Source organism: Citrus clementina, unplaced genomic scaffold (assembly GCF_000493195.1).
Source record: "Citrus clementina cultivar Clemenules unplaced genomic scaffold, Citrus_clementina_v1.0 scaffold_3, whole genome shotgun sequence".
Classification (NCBI taxonomy): domain Eukaryota; kingdom Viridiplantae; phylum Streptophyta; class Magnoliopsida; order Sapindales; family Rutaceae; genus Citrus; species Citrus x clementina.
In genome coordinates this window covers 43,940,437-43,956,119 of record NW_006262339.1, presented here as the reverse complement: position 1 = coordinate 43,956,119, position 15,683 = coordinate 43,940,437, and the positions used below count along the sequence as shown (strand labels likewise).

At 33.9% G+C, this 15,683-nt stretch overlaps 2 protein-coding genes across 2 annotated transcripts; both read left to right on the top strand.

The window, feature by feature from the left end:
- The first annotated feature begins 5,981 nt into the window (after positions 1-5,981).
- On the top strand, positions 5,982-8,209 carry LOC18049377. Its single transcript, XM_006443881.2, has 3 exons — positions 5,982-7,065; positions 7,164-7,356; positions 7,449-8,209. Exons 1-3 carry the CDS (start codon positions 6,649-6,651, stop codon positions 8,015-8,017), a joined length of 1,179 nt encoding a protein of 392 aa, XP_006443944.1. The 5' UTR covers positions 5,982-6,648; the 3' UTR covers positions 8,018-8,209.
- Positions 8,210-12,839: 4,630 nt separating this feature from the next.
- On the top strand, positions 12,840-13,981 carry LOC18049376 (protein ELC-like). The gene has a single exon (XM_006443880.2). It carries the CDS (start codon positions 12,906-12,908, stop codon positions 13,914-13,916), a length of 1,011 nt encoding a protein of 336 aa, XP_006443943.1. The 5' UTR covers positions 12,840-12,905; the 3' UTR covers positions 13,917-13,981.
- The last annotated feature ends 1,702 nt before the right edge of the window (positions 13,982-15,683 follow it).

Sequence of the window (15,683 nt, the reverse complement as noted above, 5' to 3'; positions counted from 1 at the left end):
AATGATTAAATTACCCAAGAAACATGAGCTCTTCTATCTAATAGTTTGTTGTTAAATTTTATTTGATTAAGTTTCCAAACTTCTTCTTTATTTACATATTTTTATAAATATTATGAAATAATTATAATTATTTCTTGGAAGTTGGGGGATTTAAAAAATTTGTGGGCGGAAGCATCACCACCCATTATAGTATGGACAAATTTTGAAATTTAAATCACCCCCTTATAAAATAATAATCTTTAAAATACAAATTATTGTAAACTTCAATCTACCCTCATTTTTGTTAGAAAGATAATAAAAAAATGGGGCCAAGTTGATAATTTTTTTTTTTTACTTCTTAACAAAAATGGGGTGTAAGTTGAGGTTTAAAATAGTTTGGCAGGTATTCTAAAGATTATCATTTTCATGAGAGGGTGATTCAAATTTCAAATTTTGCCTATGTTATAATGGGTGATGATATTTCCACCCATAAATTTTATAAATCCCCTAACTTTCAAGGAATAATTATAATAAGTTCATAATATTATATACATATATGTGTCTATGTATACACACACCAAAAAAAAAAAAAAACCAATTAAAACTCAAATCTAGGACCTGAAATCTAGTAAGACTACTCTTTACTATTAGAATTAGACCTTAACTTCGTAATATTAAATTATTTAAAATACATGTTGCTAAATTTACATATAAAATATATGAATGTACATGTGTGAGAAATTTTATATATCTTAATTTACTCTTTTTTTTATTATTCATAAATATGTTTTTTTCTTATTATATAATGATTTAATAGACGACGGTGTTTATCTGATGATAAATGACAGTACTACGTGGCATTATCCAATTAATCTAAAGCTTAAAATTTTAAACAAAAATACACCGCGTGTCCAAGTACTCTCGTATATTAGACAAGTGCTCGTCAGATCATCTATCACCCTGTAGTGGCCTAATGATTCCACACTTGTATAGTTATTATACACATTAATTGGGCACAGCAGAGTCAGCCAGCAATCAACACGTATAAAATATTCCAAATAATGATTTTTCTTTTTTGGATAAAAAAGGGATAATGACAATTAAGGCATCACTGTACACAGATAATGAATCCCGCTCATACAAGCCTATTATCCCAAGACAAAAGTGATTTCTCACTTGTGTAATTTCGGTTAAATTGGGGTCTATCGCAAATCGTCGGCAGCTAGTTGCAAAATGAAGTAGTGGACAAAGAAAGATCATGTGAAATAATTTATGATCTCAAGCAATTGGATGGACCATCTAGGGGGAGCTTTCCAACTTGAAGCAGGTAAAAAGCACAGAGCCAAGAATTATCCCTTCAGGGGAAAATGCCATCAAAATTTCAAATTATATGGTAAGAGTATCCCTGAGGCAACCTCCAGGTTTGTTAACTTTTTCTTTCTCAGGAAAAGGAAATCATGACGAATTCAAAGCGTTCGCAATTGGGATTTGAGATGCCCATGTCCTAAAGCCGCAAGAAGGCCCGTGCATGACTAAAATATAACAACAAATCGTTTATTCATAGAAGTATTTATACGTGAATATTCGCGGCGGGGGAACACCCTGGTCCCGAAGCATTGTGGACTAAAGTTTATGTGGTCCTCCTAAATTTCACACACATCAAATCAAATAAAATGCTATTATTCAATATTCACAATGCTTCCATTCAACTACTGTTTGGCGTCATGTAAATTACAATTCAAAGGAGTAAGAAATTGTTTTAAGAACCAAAAATGTGCAATTCGTATTTCGTGTTTTGTAGATGGACAGATTTATATGTGTGATAATAATGGATTTTGAAATTGCATTTGATTGACGTTAACGTTGGGTCTTGTATGATTATAAGAAGTTAAGAACAAGCCAGAGTCCATTGCACTTGACATTGTTGAACTTTAAATTTGTAATTTGTGTCAATTGTCAACTAAAAGATTTACACGATAAGAATATTTAAAAGTATCTTTCAATTTAGGTAACGGTCTATCATTCACTTTAAATTTATTCTTTTATACAAAAAAAAAAATGCTATAAAATTTTGAATTTTATTGAATTTTCTATCCTAAATTTAGAATTTATATTAACCGTCACCAAAATATTAACATTGTTATAATATTTAACAAAATGTAAGTAAAATAATCATTTTTACCCTTAAATTCAAGGGCTTTTATTTTTTTATTTGCACCGTGAATAATAAAACAATATTTTAAAAAATAAAATATCAAAACCCAACAACCTAGTAAACTCTTTGTTTCAAATCAAAATCCACCAACAATTTTGAGCCGTATACACAATTTGTATCAAATCCTTCCTCAGCCACACAAAACCAAAAACAATATAAAATACATCTCATTGTCTTCTTCCTTATATTGTCTCTATATAAATTTTTAGGTTCGCAAAGACAACACAAATTTTGTATTAGATCATTTATCACTAAATCCTCTAACATTTTTGTGTTACTTGATAAAAACATGCATTGGGCTACAAAGACCGGCCACTGAGGAGTCTTATCATGGTTGTAGCAATCTATAATGCTAGTAGAAACGATAGCGGCAGCGACGATCAAAGACAATGGTGGTTATGACACTGTAAAATAGGTTTGATTGAGTATTTATAAAATCGAATTTAAGAATTAGATTGATTGAGTGTTTATAAATAAGAGTTTATGATAATTTGTGCATGGTGTTTGATTATGTAAATTTGTGATTTAGAAAGCATTTTTAAAAATTAGGAAAGAAATTACACTATTAAGTGTATTTAATTGAATGTTTTCATATTCTAAAGTATTATTTTATTATTTTATTATTTTATCAAGCATGTTAAATGTTTTAATTATCTTTGTAACGTCATCAATTATAAATGATAATTAATATTTTGGTAGATGGTTGATACAAGTTACAAAATTTACAGCGAATAATTGAACAAATTCAAAACTTTGTTGTATTTGCTTATAGGGTAAACTTAAGATGAATGACTGATAATTTTTCAATATTTGAGATATTTAATGTCTGAATCATCCTTGTGACATTATAAATTATAAACGGGAGTTAATATTTTGTGAACAATTTATATAAATTATAAATTTAAAGCTAAAAATTAAACAAATTCAATTTTTTTTGTAATTTTTTATAATAAGGTAAACTTAAAGTCCTTTTAAAAAAAAAGTTAAATGGTAATTTTTCTTTACTTTTTAATAAAATATTTGTTATTTTTAGTGATTATGTATAATTTTATATATAATTTTCTGTGCCAATAAAATTACTATAAATATTTTTACTTAAATTCAGGGAATCACTTTTCTCCCCTTGCCATTTGAAGTCCCTGGACTTTACTTCAATGCCCTTCCCCTGCGTAATTCTTATCTTGAAGAGTACGCTATACTTTACCCAAAAAGGTAACAGTGTAAAATTAGCAAAGATAAAAGGGTAAAAAAGAACGGACTGGGGCAACAAAACAAAGTTCACTAGTAAGGATTTTCAAAATTTTGTATTGAAGGATGATTCGTCCTTTGGTGTTTCACTCGAGTGACCCCACGGCTGCGAACTCCGTATCCATATGTCAGAACACGTGCCACGATCTCATCGCCGTTAACCCCAAACAATGTATAACGTCTCTGTCGAAATACTGCAGCGTGCCTTGCTTTACCGAACGACGTTCGTTAAACGTTAAACGGTTTAGTAAATCATGATCTAGGCCAGTGGATCAAGATCAAAATGTCCATTTGTTTTCCCAAATAGACCCCCATTATAGTTATCGGTTACCTCAAACCAGCATGTCACTCAAGACAGTCCTTGTGGTCCTTGTGGATCCCATCCACCACCTGCTTTGCTCGAAGTCTGGTGACCACAACTATATTCATTGATTTACCCCGTAAACAGGTAAGACTTGGTTATTAAAGGCTGAAATTTAATTGACTTATTTTTTTAAAATTATTTATAAAAATTATCATTGACGTATATTTTTATTAAAAATATTATAACACTTTAAGAATATATTAATTATTCATCTTAAATTGACAAAAGTTATCTACCAATCACTAAATTATTAGTTGCCGTTTGAAAGTTAACGAAATTATAACAAATTGATTATTTTATCTTTAAAAATTATCACTTGTTTACTCTTAAAATCTCTTATTATCACTTATATACTTTTAAATTATCACTTGTATCATATGAAAAGACCAGATTATTCCTCTGTCGTTATTATATTTAAACAGCAACTAACGATTTTGTGAACGGCATATACGTTTTATCAATTTAGGGTGGACGACTGATATATTTGAAAGTATTGTAGTAAATTTGATAATTTTCAAATATCAAAATATAATCATTCACATTTAGAAAATTTTTAAATAAAAAACAAACTCTACCTTATGTTATAATGGTAACTTTCGTTTTACTTCAAATTTTATATGTAGAGGCTAGAATGACCATCTTGCCTAAAAGTCCATTGGCTTCATAGGCGCCATGTTAACTCTTGTTGACTACTTACTTTGAAAGTCAGTATTTTCATCAAACCAAATCAAACTAATAAAAAGAGAGGAGATTGTCAATTTATAACCATTGGAATCAATATATACCAATTATATCATGCAATTTTCATAATATACAAAAATCTTTAGACACAAAAAATTAAAAAAAAGGGTACATAAATATTTTTTATTTTATAGTTTAACATAAGAATGTAAAATATTCTTTTTACGAGAAAATTTTTTAAAAATGGGGATTGCCACTTTTCTCCCTACAGTAATTAACATATACCATTTACCCTCTTTTTATTTTTATAATGGCCAAAAAATTCCATGACAGTATAAATTTATAATATTACCCTTATTTTTAACTACTCTTTTATTTACATTTATTATAAATTAAATAAATTACATGAATAGAAACTAAATAAAAAAATTAAATATTAAAAACAAGAAATATATGTTTTGATATGAGCAAAAAAATTAATAATAAAATTTTTTCTTGTAATTATTTATTTTGTGAACATTTTCTTATAATAAATATTTTGTAATATTTTAAAATTAAATGTAAAAAGTATAGGCAAAATATTTTATTATTTATCTTATAATAATTTTTTTTATCATTTTACTAATATTTTTCTTATATATTTATAATAAGAAAAATTTCACAAAATAAATAAGTATAAAAAAATTATTATTAATTTTTTTGTTCATATCAAAATATATATTTTTTATTTTTAATACTTAATTTTTTATTTAGTTTCTATTCATGTAATTTATTTAATTTATAATAAATATAAATAAAAGAATAATTAAAAATAAAGATAATATTATAAACTTATACTATTAAAATTTTTTTTTGTCATTATAAAAACAGAAGAGGAGAAAATGATCTACGTTATTACTATTCGAAAAAAAGTGGCAATCGCCCTTTAAAAAATATAAGTTCTTAATTAATTTTTTATTCACAATCCCTCTGACAAAGAGCATTTAACTCGGAAGTTTGAAGTTTGAACATTTCTCAAATGACTGTACTGACCTTCTATCCTTTAGTCCCCTAGTCAATATATTGACTCCATTGGGCCCTTATCTTCTTTCCTGATGAGGGTACTTTCGTCAAACAGACCTGACACGCTAAATTTAAGCATAAATTATGGTTTCTCGAATCTGCCCATCCACGACTGTGAAGCAGTTTTAAAAGCCCCCGTATCACGAGGGACAGGTTGAGTTACTATCACGTACTTCATGACAAAGTTAAGGGCATTTACGGGAACTCAAATTTGGCCCTCATCGTCACCACTCCATAACGTGTCATCGTGTGACAAATTACCATGACTGGCACTGGATCGACATGTCGACACGTACCCCAACGCAACGGATTATATGCCCTGCCACGTTGGAAGGCTACATGGCAAACGAGTCCTAGTCAGCACTCAGCACCCCTCACCTTCTCCATATAAAGGCCACATCATCTGGTCTGCCCTCCTATCGTCCATTCACAAAAGCCAAAACCACACACAACCGAAGCTCTCATTTCATTTTCACTTTCTAGTTTCTATTTCTCTGTCCAAAGTCTCGTTCATTTCTCCGTTCCTCCGGCGAACAATCGCCGGAAAAATTAAAGCTCTTCCCTGGATAAATGGAGGTTTCAGCGACCGATCGTTGTTTGGATTGTCAAAGCGAAAACGTCACGTTCTCTTGTCGTCGCGTGTTTTGGTAACTTTAACCGAGGTTGGAAACCCTAAGCAAAAGCGACTTTACTTAGCACAGTTTCGAAGTTATTCCATGCTTTGTCTCGCAAATCAAAGGCAAAATAGTTTATAATAATCGCAGATAAAAGGTACTTGCTCTAGATTATATAACTATGGAATTTTGGTAAACGCTTTTGTAATTTTGAAGTACTCCTGAATTTCTGTGTCGATTCGGTTCGCTGATCTCGCTAGAAGAAAGAGAGGTTGATACTGTCGATGACTTGGTAGAGTAGTAGGAGCCTCACTTTTTTCGGTTTATAAAATTTTGTCTTTTAAGCGTAATCACATTTTGAGAAGAGTAGTCTAGAGATTGGCTGCAATTGTTTAGAAGCTGGAGTGAAATGGAGGAGATGATTCGATAATCTCGTGAGTTCGGTTTTTGGTGATAGTTGTTCTGATCAACGGTGAGCATTAATTATGCCTTTTCCGATGAAGATCCAGCCAATTGATTCTCATTCGCTGGAAGAACCGACTCGGTTCGAGCCGGCAAAGCCAGTAGCGAAGTCGCGACTCAAGCGGCTCTTCGAGCGCCAATTCTTGAGAAACTCTTCCCCAGCGGAGAAGGTCGAGGAGCCGGTGCATGTCAACAAAGAGGTCTCCAACGGCGGTTCGGCTGCGGCTGAGTTCGAGCCTAGCTCGGTCTGCTTAGCAAAGATGGTTCAGAACTTCATCGAGGAGAACAACGAGAAGCAATCCGGTGGTGCAATCAAATGTGGCCGCAACCGCTGCAACTGCTTTAATGGAACCTGTAACGAGAGCTCTGAAGATGAATTGGACTCTTACTACGGTGATTCTAACCTCGCTTCCTCTGCCGAAGCCTGTGAAATTCTTAAGGTCCGAATAACAATAATTTCATTCCTTTTTGTCTTTGTTTGGGTGTTTCAGAGAAAAAAATAAAATAAATAAATTCATTTGCTGTTTTGTGGAAACAGAGTTTGGTGCCTTGCGCGAGTGTTAGCGAGAGGAATTTACTAGCGGACACGGCGAAGATTGTAGAGAAGAATAAGATCTGTAAACGTAAAGACGATGTTTGCAGGAAGATTGTGACTGATGGATTATTGGCTCTCGGATACGATGCCTCTATCTGCAAATCCCGCTGGGACAAAACCCCCTCTTATCCCACCGGTAATCTCTCTCTTTTAATTTAAAGATTTCTTTCAAAGGAAAAGCCATCTCTGTTTTTGTAAATTTATAAATTATTATTTTTTAATTAACAGGCGAGTATGAATACATTGACGTGGTAATTCAAGGCGAGAGATTGATAGTCGACATCGATTTTAGGTCAGAATTTGAAATTGCTCGATCAACCAAGACTTACAAGTCGATCCTCCAAATACTGCCTTACATATTCGTAGGAAAAGCTGATCGTCTCCAGAAGATAATTGCCATAGCATCAGAGGCGGCCAAACAGAGCCTTAAGAAGAAAGGCATGCACGTTCCTCCGTGGAGAAAAGCAGAGTACATCAAGGCCAAGTGGCTCTCTCCTCACGCACGAGCTGCTACCACCGCATGTGACGAGTCCAATTCCAAGACTGAGAAGAGTCGTTCTTTGGACCGATCCGACAGCGAGTTTGAGCTGATGAGTCGCGGGGAGAAGAACTCGGAGGATGATACTGAATTGGGAGAGGGCGAGTCGGTGTTTGTTCTGTCGGAGAGTTCTGAAGAAGAGAAGAAAGTGAAGGTGGTCAAAGATTGGAAGCCGCCTGAAATCAAGCCCAAGAGTTTACAGATTGGAGCTAGGATTGTAACTGGTTTGGCTTCGGTCATTGAAGAGCATCAACCGTGAAATTTTGTTTTTTGTTTTTTTTTTTTGGGTCTCTTCTCCCCCTCCTTTTTCTCACTTTTGGAGGATCAAATACGGTAGTATTGTATAAACCGTAACCCATAAATCCCCTTCTGGTTTTTATGTAAGGGTGGTCTGATTTTACTAGTGTCGTCAAATAAAATTCTCATAAAAAAAAATTACAAGTTTTACAAACTTTGCTTTCCCTTATTTCTTCATCCAATCATCCTTATGCGAAAGAATAACAATAATTATGTACTAATTTGTGATAATTCGGCTAGAAATTTCTTTTTCAAACTGATATTCTGCTCTGCTGTGTGAGATACTTCAAGTCAAGAGTGGAATCGAAGAAAGTAACCCAGAAAAGGTAAATTCTCCATTCTTCATTTTCTCATCTGTCTCCGTATTTGTTTTTATAAAGATAAATATTCTCAAGTATCATATTTTTTTATTCATTTCTTAGACTTCACTGTGAGCTGAATTTGATGATGAAGATAGAACGGACTCGTGCGATCTCGAGCACCGTGAGGTGGGTATTAAGGAGAAATCAATTTTTTGTCGGAGCTGCTCCCCTCATGTTCTTTTAACCTTTATCATGTGCCGTGGATGGTTTCTGATTAATTTCTCCTTTCAACTAAATGATTCCTCATCGTCATCGGTTTACAAACAGGACAGCGGAATCAGTCAACCAAGAACGGCCTATGACCGATTATAATAGAGGACATGACAGATCACAGATGTGTAAAAGAGAAATAGTACTACTAGATCAAATAATTTATGTGTCTAATTCTTTAATTCTGGTCCCGAAGCAAATAATGTCACCAGGTGAAGCCAAATATAAACGACAACTCTTTAGGCTTGAGCGTGCTCTAGAAAATTCTTCTGGTGGAAATTTGGCAACGTTGATAAAAGGGCAATATGCGAGATCTTTTACTTGCAACATCGGCAAAGTGTACGTTTAACTGCCAACTGCAGAAATGCAGCGACTCGAAAGCGTCTCTCCCTGGCAAAAAGTCTTTTGAGGCACTTCAATTTTAAGCGGCATAAACGCAAGCATCGCTTAACATTAAATTCACCATACGCCCTTATTATTCTTTGAATATCTTTATATACATTTTTAATCTATCTTTATATACTCTAGTCTGCTCCTCACCGAAAGTGGAACTTCTTGTTTCCACCGAAACAATGATGGCATCTTCTCAGTTTCCGGACTCTTTTAACTTAAATTAAAACTTCAAATTGTTGACATGAAAAAAAAATAAAAACTGCCGTTGGTTCACTTACCCTTGACAATTTTTATCTCATCCTGCACACCTCCTGCCCGCGATCTTCCTTTAATCGTACAGCTTTTTGCTGACGTGCATAATGTTTGTCGTTTTGTGCCTCGTACTGACCGGGTCCACTTGGTAAGCTGGTTGGTATCTTGGAAATTGTATTAAGGAAGCAGCTGAGTTCTGCCTCTTGGCTATTTTTTTATTTATTATTTTTGCATAATCTATCAAAGAGAACAGAACAATGATTGCGGTTTGTAGTTTCAGTTATTTATTCTTTTTAAACCGTACTCTTAACTTATTTAATAGGCCTGAAACTCCTGCTACCCATTTCTCTGAATGCACAATATGAGAAATAAGGTTTTGTGTAGGGTCCATGACCCATTCCATATAAAATAAGGGTTTCTGGAGGGGTCTTCTTCTTTCTCATTAAATACTAAGAAATAGATTATGATCAAACTAAGTAAAAAAAGAAAAAGGGGATATGATCAAATCTGTCCAAAAGCTTGACATTAATGTTTTACCATGTGAAAGCAACTCACCACCCACTTTATTTAACCTTTCTTTGTTTCTTGAATTCGTTGGCTTGTCCGCGGAATAGTTGGTTGCTTGTGAATTATATATTCGATAAACAAACCAATGTGATGCAACTTGTTTACATGACTTCTTAGTTTACTGTCATTGCGTTTTGGATACATTTCTTTACGTTATGAGTTTTTTTCCTTTCTACAATATCCGATAGAGGTTAGACGACGTTGACAAAATCACAAACCAGGTGTTATCTTTTTCTCATTAAACCAAATCTCAAGATTATGTCGATGAAATGAATCCTCGTAACACATTTAGGTCGTGTTGAATGTGCTTTCAAATAATATAAGCAAATTTTAACTTGCAATGCATGTGGAGGTTTGAACAACTGCCCACGTGTGGGAAGGAAGTAAACTTACCAACCCACTAATGGATAGCTAGTGGTTACGCACTTGCACTATACATAGTCTCCATTTTGAATTGCAAATACCGAAATTAGAAATATGAATGTGGGTAAGTAAACAACTGCGACGATCCCTTGGTTAATAATGCTAACTTATATATACAACACAGAGAACAAGTTGATATTGTTGTATACTTATTCATGTCGCGATTCTCTTGCAGACAAATGGAATCTGTTTACTCTGTTCAAAATCCTCAAAAGTGTGAGCCTACCATCTTGTTAGCATAATTTATATATAATAAGCTTATTTCTATGTTTAATTATGTGTTCCATGTACTGGGAGCGAGGGGAAAAAATAAACCCACAAAAAAAAAGGATTCAGGAACCTTATCATGATGCGGGAACTCGTAATTGAACATGTGGTAAAATGGAGAATTTCTAAAGTTGTCAGCTTTAGTGCGTTTACCTTTAGTGGGTAGCTCGATATGAATTTATAAAGGAAAAGCTAAATCGCAAATTGCAAAGTCATTATGTTAATGTGATGCTTCTTTACTTTTGAATTACCATGGTTAAAGCAGAGCCTCATTGGGCTCCCAATTTCAACTTTTGCCCATTTTTCCAAAGACACTTTCAATTCCAAGTTTGGTTAGTTTAAAACACGAGTAACATCTATAAACTACCAATCGCGTGACGGTAAATCACTCTTATTTCTACACTTTTAACGTAAAATATTCGAATTGCGCTGTCAAAAGCAATGTTGATTTAGAAATTCAAGTAGATGTATTTAACATTATTTCTATTTTTCAAGCATGAATTGTCAAATATTCAAATGGGAGCAGGAAGCTGATCACGCTGTTGTGGCAGCAGGACCAGATTCAGGCCTTGCTTTTTGCCACACAAAACAAAAGTTAATTGAATGCTGTACCACTAAAGGAAAAGTGTGAAGAATTGAAGACGAGAAAGAGGATTCGGCCCTCGTGAATTGTGAGTATCGAAGCAATTACTGTTTAAAACAGGCGTATTTTATTGTGCATTTGGTGTCGGTGCTGGGGACACGGGAATTTCACTGCTTGTCTGATGATCCAAAAATATCACTCCCAGTGCCTTGAATGCCATTTCTCCTGTCCAAAATTTTGGACCACTTCGCCTTAACTTTTTTAGATAATTTAAGGCGATAATTGATGTTGAAAATGAAACCCTCTTTATTCTCTTTCTGTTTATTATTTTTATGTGTGTGTGTGTGTGTGTGGAGAGAGATCATATGAAAAATGAAATCAGCATTAATTGAGATTAAGAATAATTCGGCTCCGCAAACCATATGTACAATACGCCCACTTACTATCTTTTTTTAGAATTTTATTTTCCTCATTAATTGATTGTGAAATAAAAAAAAAAAAAAGGAAAAAAGGGTTTCGCCTAAATCCATTCATTGTTGGTCCCTAGCAACAAGGCATATGCTTGGAAAAGGCACAATGAAACCCATAGAAGAAGGCAAAGTCCAAAAGAGATGCCTCAACAAAAGGAGGAGCAATCATAACAATGAAGAAGTAGAAGAAGTAGGTTAATTGCTTTGTTAGGCAAAAGTCGGTCTGAATCATTCTGAAGCACCAAACTTTCATCCCTCACCTACAAGTAACCTACTTGTTGGCTACTTTCCTACCATCTCTGATCTCTCACCTCTTTCTTTTTCGAAAAAAAAATAAAATAAAATCAATATTTTATTTTATTTTTTTGTTTAAGAGGGACAAATTTGATGGTGATGTCCATGATAATCTAATATGTTGAGACCCAAAATGAAAAGAACCCGTTTGGGCCTAAAGCGGCTGAGGCCTCGGAGATGTTTCCAAGTCCATGGACAATAATCACAAAATCGAAAACATTGTTACTGGAAGCACCAACTCACATGCTGATTTCACCCCTCTTTCTCGTAACGTGCTGTCTTTTGTGGCGTGTGGTTAGACGGGGCGGCGCATTTTAATTTTTTTGATAAATTTGTGTGTAGTAGTAGTCTTCTGGGGCCATTCTCAGTACAATTCATTTATGAGCAACGATTAATTAGTGAAAATGATATATGAACAATAATTTTGACAAAATAAATAAGATGATAAAATTAGTTGGTACAATCAATTTGTCTAGTGATGAAAATACTTTCCATCTTCAGTGTTTTTCTCAAAATTTTTGTTTATATATCATTACTAATTAGAAAAACTTGCATAAGAAATGCATATAGTCATCAATTTTATTAGTGGAATTAATTACATTTAATATTGTGAGACCCATTCAATTTAATGTTTAAAAATTCAATGACCCTGTGGTAGATTCCATCGCTGTGCCAAATGTCAGAGCATGAGTGGCTGGCGTATCAAATTTGTCCACGGGTAGTATCCTAGTTCCCACTGCTACTTTTAAATATACCAGTCAATATGATTATGACTTGGTGAACAATTTTCTTTGCGTACTGTGATAAGATATTGACCGGTATATGAAAATGGGAGCCGCCGGAGCTAGGAAACTACCCAAGGCCAAATGAAAACATCCAAGCAACTGAAACTCAATTATGAACTTTTCCAAGATTGACTTAACCCAATAAAAGTCCTTTTGTATTCGATTTAATATCAACAAGATTACCAAATCATGCCAATTTTGTATCAATTAATACAAGTTCAAGCATCCCCAAACTGCAGTACCAATGGCACCATCATCTTCAATCCAATTCATTGACACAGCGCTTTGGTGCACAACTCCTTTTAGACTATCCTACGCAGATCCTAACCAAAAATGGCTCATCCGAAAACAACTGCTTTCACTTCTTCAAAATTATCCTAGCTTCAACCTTTCGAATGACACATTCACTCACAATGATGGCACCGCTGTGAACCTTTTTAAAGTAAGCGGATGCTTCCATGTCTCCCAATCCACGCCTCCCATTCACTTCACCCTTTGGCTCCATGAAAATTACCCCTCAATGGCCCCCATGGCTTTCATTGTATCATCAAATTCTATGTACCCAATTCGTCAAAATCACCCTTTTGTTTCCCCGTGTGGCACGATCACCACACCTTATTTACAAACTTGGTCATATCCTGGATACAATTTAAATGATCTTGTGCACAATCTAGTTCAAATATTTTCCCATGATCATCCTTTGATCTATTACTCAACTGAGTCTAGCTTCACTCGCACTTCACTCGTATCAAAAAGGGAGGCTCTAGACCGCTTTTCAGGCATGCTTCATTACGACATGGGCGCTTTGCAGGCCAGGACAGAGGAAGAAACGGAGGCGTTATTGACAATCCAAGTTGAATTGAAAAATCGAGCAAGAGTGATCAGAAACATAGTTTCTGGGCTAGATGATGAAAGAAAGAAGTTGAAAGAGACAGTTGTGGAGTTGGCGGGTAAAGCTGATGTGCTAACGAATTGGTTGAAAGTCAATGGTGATCCAAAAGCAATTGGGGTTATATTAGGAGATCGAGTGGAGGATGCATTTGAAGCCATAGACGCGGAGTCAAAAGCTGAGCTTGAGGGCTCGGCTGCTGATGAGGCTATAGAGGATGTGATATATGCATTGGACAAGGCACTTGAGCGAGGAGTAGTGAGTTTTGACAGTTATATTAGGCAGGTGCGAATCTTGGCCAGGGAACAGTTCTTTCACAGAGATTTGCTAGTGAAACTTGAGGTCAAGAGAGGATTTACTCATTAAGCCTATTTGTGAATAGAAATATTTCTTTCACCGTCCACTCAGATTATAATGTTATAGTTTCCCTTGTTTGAGATTAGTTGAGTTTTAATACCCATGTAATTAATCTTTATTTTAAATTCTTTTATTGATTAATTTCTTCAAATTTCATGATTAAGGACTCACACTATGTATACCATGCCAATTGGATATATATATATAGCGCCAGAAATGAGAACAGGTAAATGATAGATTTCGCATTAACAAATTATTGTAGAAAGTAAAACTAGTGCAAGAATAGACACAAATGACAGATGCAAATGACCGATGCAACGAAAAGTCATTTCTTCTTCTTTTTTTTTTTTTTGAGACAAAACGCGAACGCATAGGATATAGTATATACTAAGAAAAGGAGTAAAACTCAAAATGAGACTATGTGAGAGTAAACTAGAGGTCAGAACTTAGAAGGGTGTTAATGGGATTTTAACAGAATCATTTTTGAACCACCAAACTTTCATCTCTCACATACAAAAGTAACCTATTTGGCTCTTTTTCCTGCCATTTCCCAACTTAGGGAAACCAAAAATATTTCTGGGCAAAAGATTTGTCCTTGATCGAAATGAGACCCAAAATGAAAAGAACTTATTTGGGCCTAATGAACAAGATAGTGTGTAACAGTGTAGCTTGAAAATTGGATGGGTGTATGCAGGTAGTTTAGCCCTGGATGAATTTGTATGTAGTAGTCTGGACTAGAGAGTAAAATGATACATGACCACAAAAACACTACAAGACTAGAATCGTATTTGAGATAATTAATTTTGTCTTTATGTAAACACAACCATCTTATTCATTCTGTCAAATTTTGTTTTCATATTTCATTTACTCCTATCCAATAAAGTCCTAAGACACTTATATCAACTAATATAACCACTAACGTACTACAGTGGAGTATCAACACCGTAAAGCTTGGGTTGAACAAATTTGGTTGGAAATTTGAACTTGACTTTTCATGATTAGTATTCTAGATGAAACTATTCAAGCGGGATCTATTCTGCTCTATTCTATGTAAAATTTTAAAGAAAATACCGCATTATAGAATAAGAATATGTGACGCCTATGGATAAAATTTTCAGTCTATATCACTGACAAGAATTGCTAAAGATCATAACATGTTTTTAGCATCAACAACATTTGCGTGGATCATCATATTCATCAAACAGCCATGCTTTAACAAACCTTACCCTATAGGAGAGATGCTATAGTACATCAGCGGTATTATATCCAATTAATGCATATATGTCATGTGCATATTTGTTTTAAAAAAATATTATTTAATTGATGGTTATATTTATTTGACCTACACATGTTATTCATGCATTAAGGTGGTGTTTGGTTTTAAGAAATGGGAGGAAAGGAAAAGAGTGGAATGGAGGGGAAAGGAGAAGAGAGGAGTGGAAGAGAATAATGAAATTAAATTTCATTGTTTGGTTTGACATAAAATTTGATAGAGAAAGGAATTGTAATTTTTTTCTTTGGATAAATTTATCCTTTGCCTTAAATACTAAATTACCTATATTAGTAATAAAATAGAATTTAATATTAATACCAAATTTTTTTAATTTTAAAAAATTCTAAAACAATTCATGATTTATATTTAATATAAAATATAAAATAATTTAATATACTAAACTATTTAATATAATTTAATATTAAATATTATTTAATATAAATAAAAGCCGGTCAACATAAGTCAACGGTGGCCGATGACTTTTCGACGGAAGTCCGGTGAAG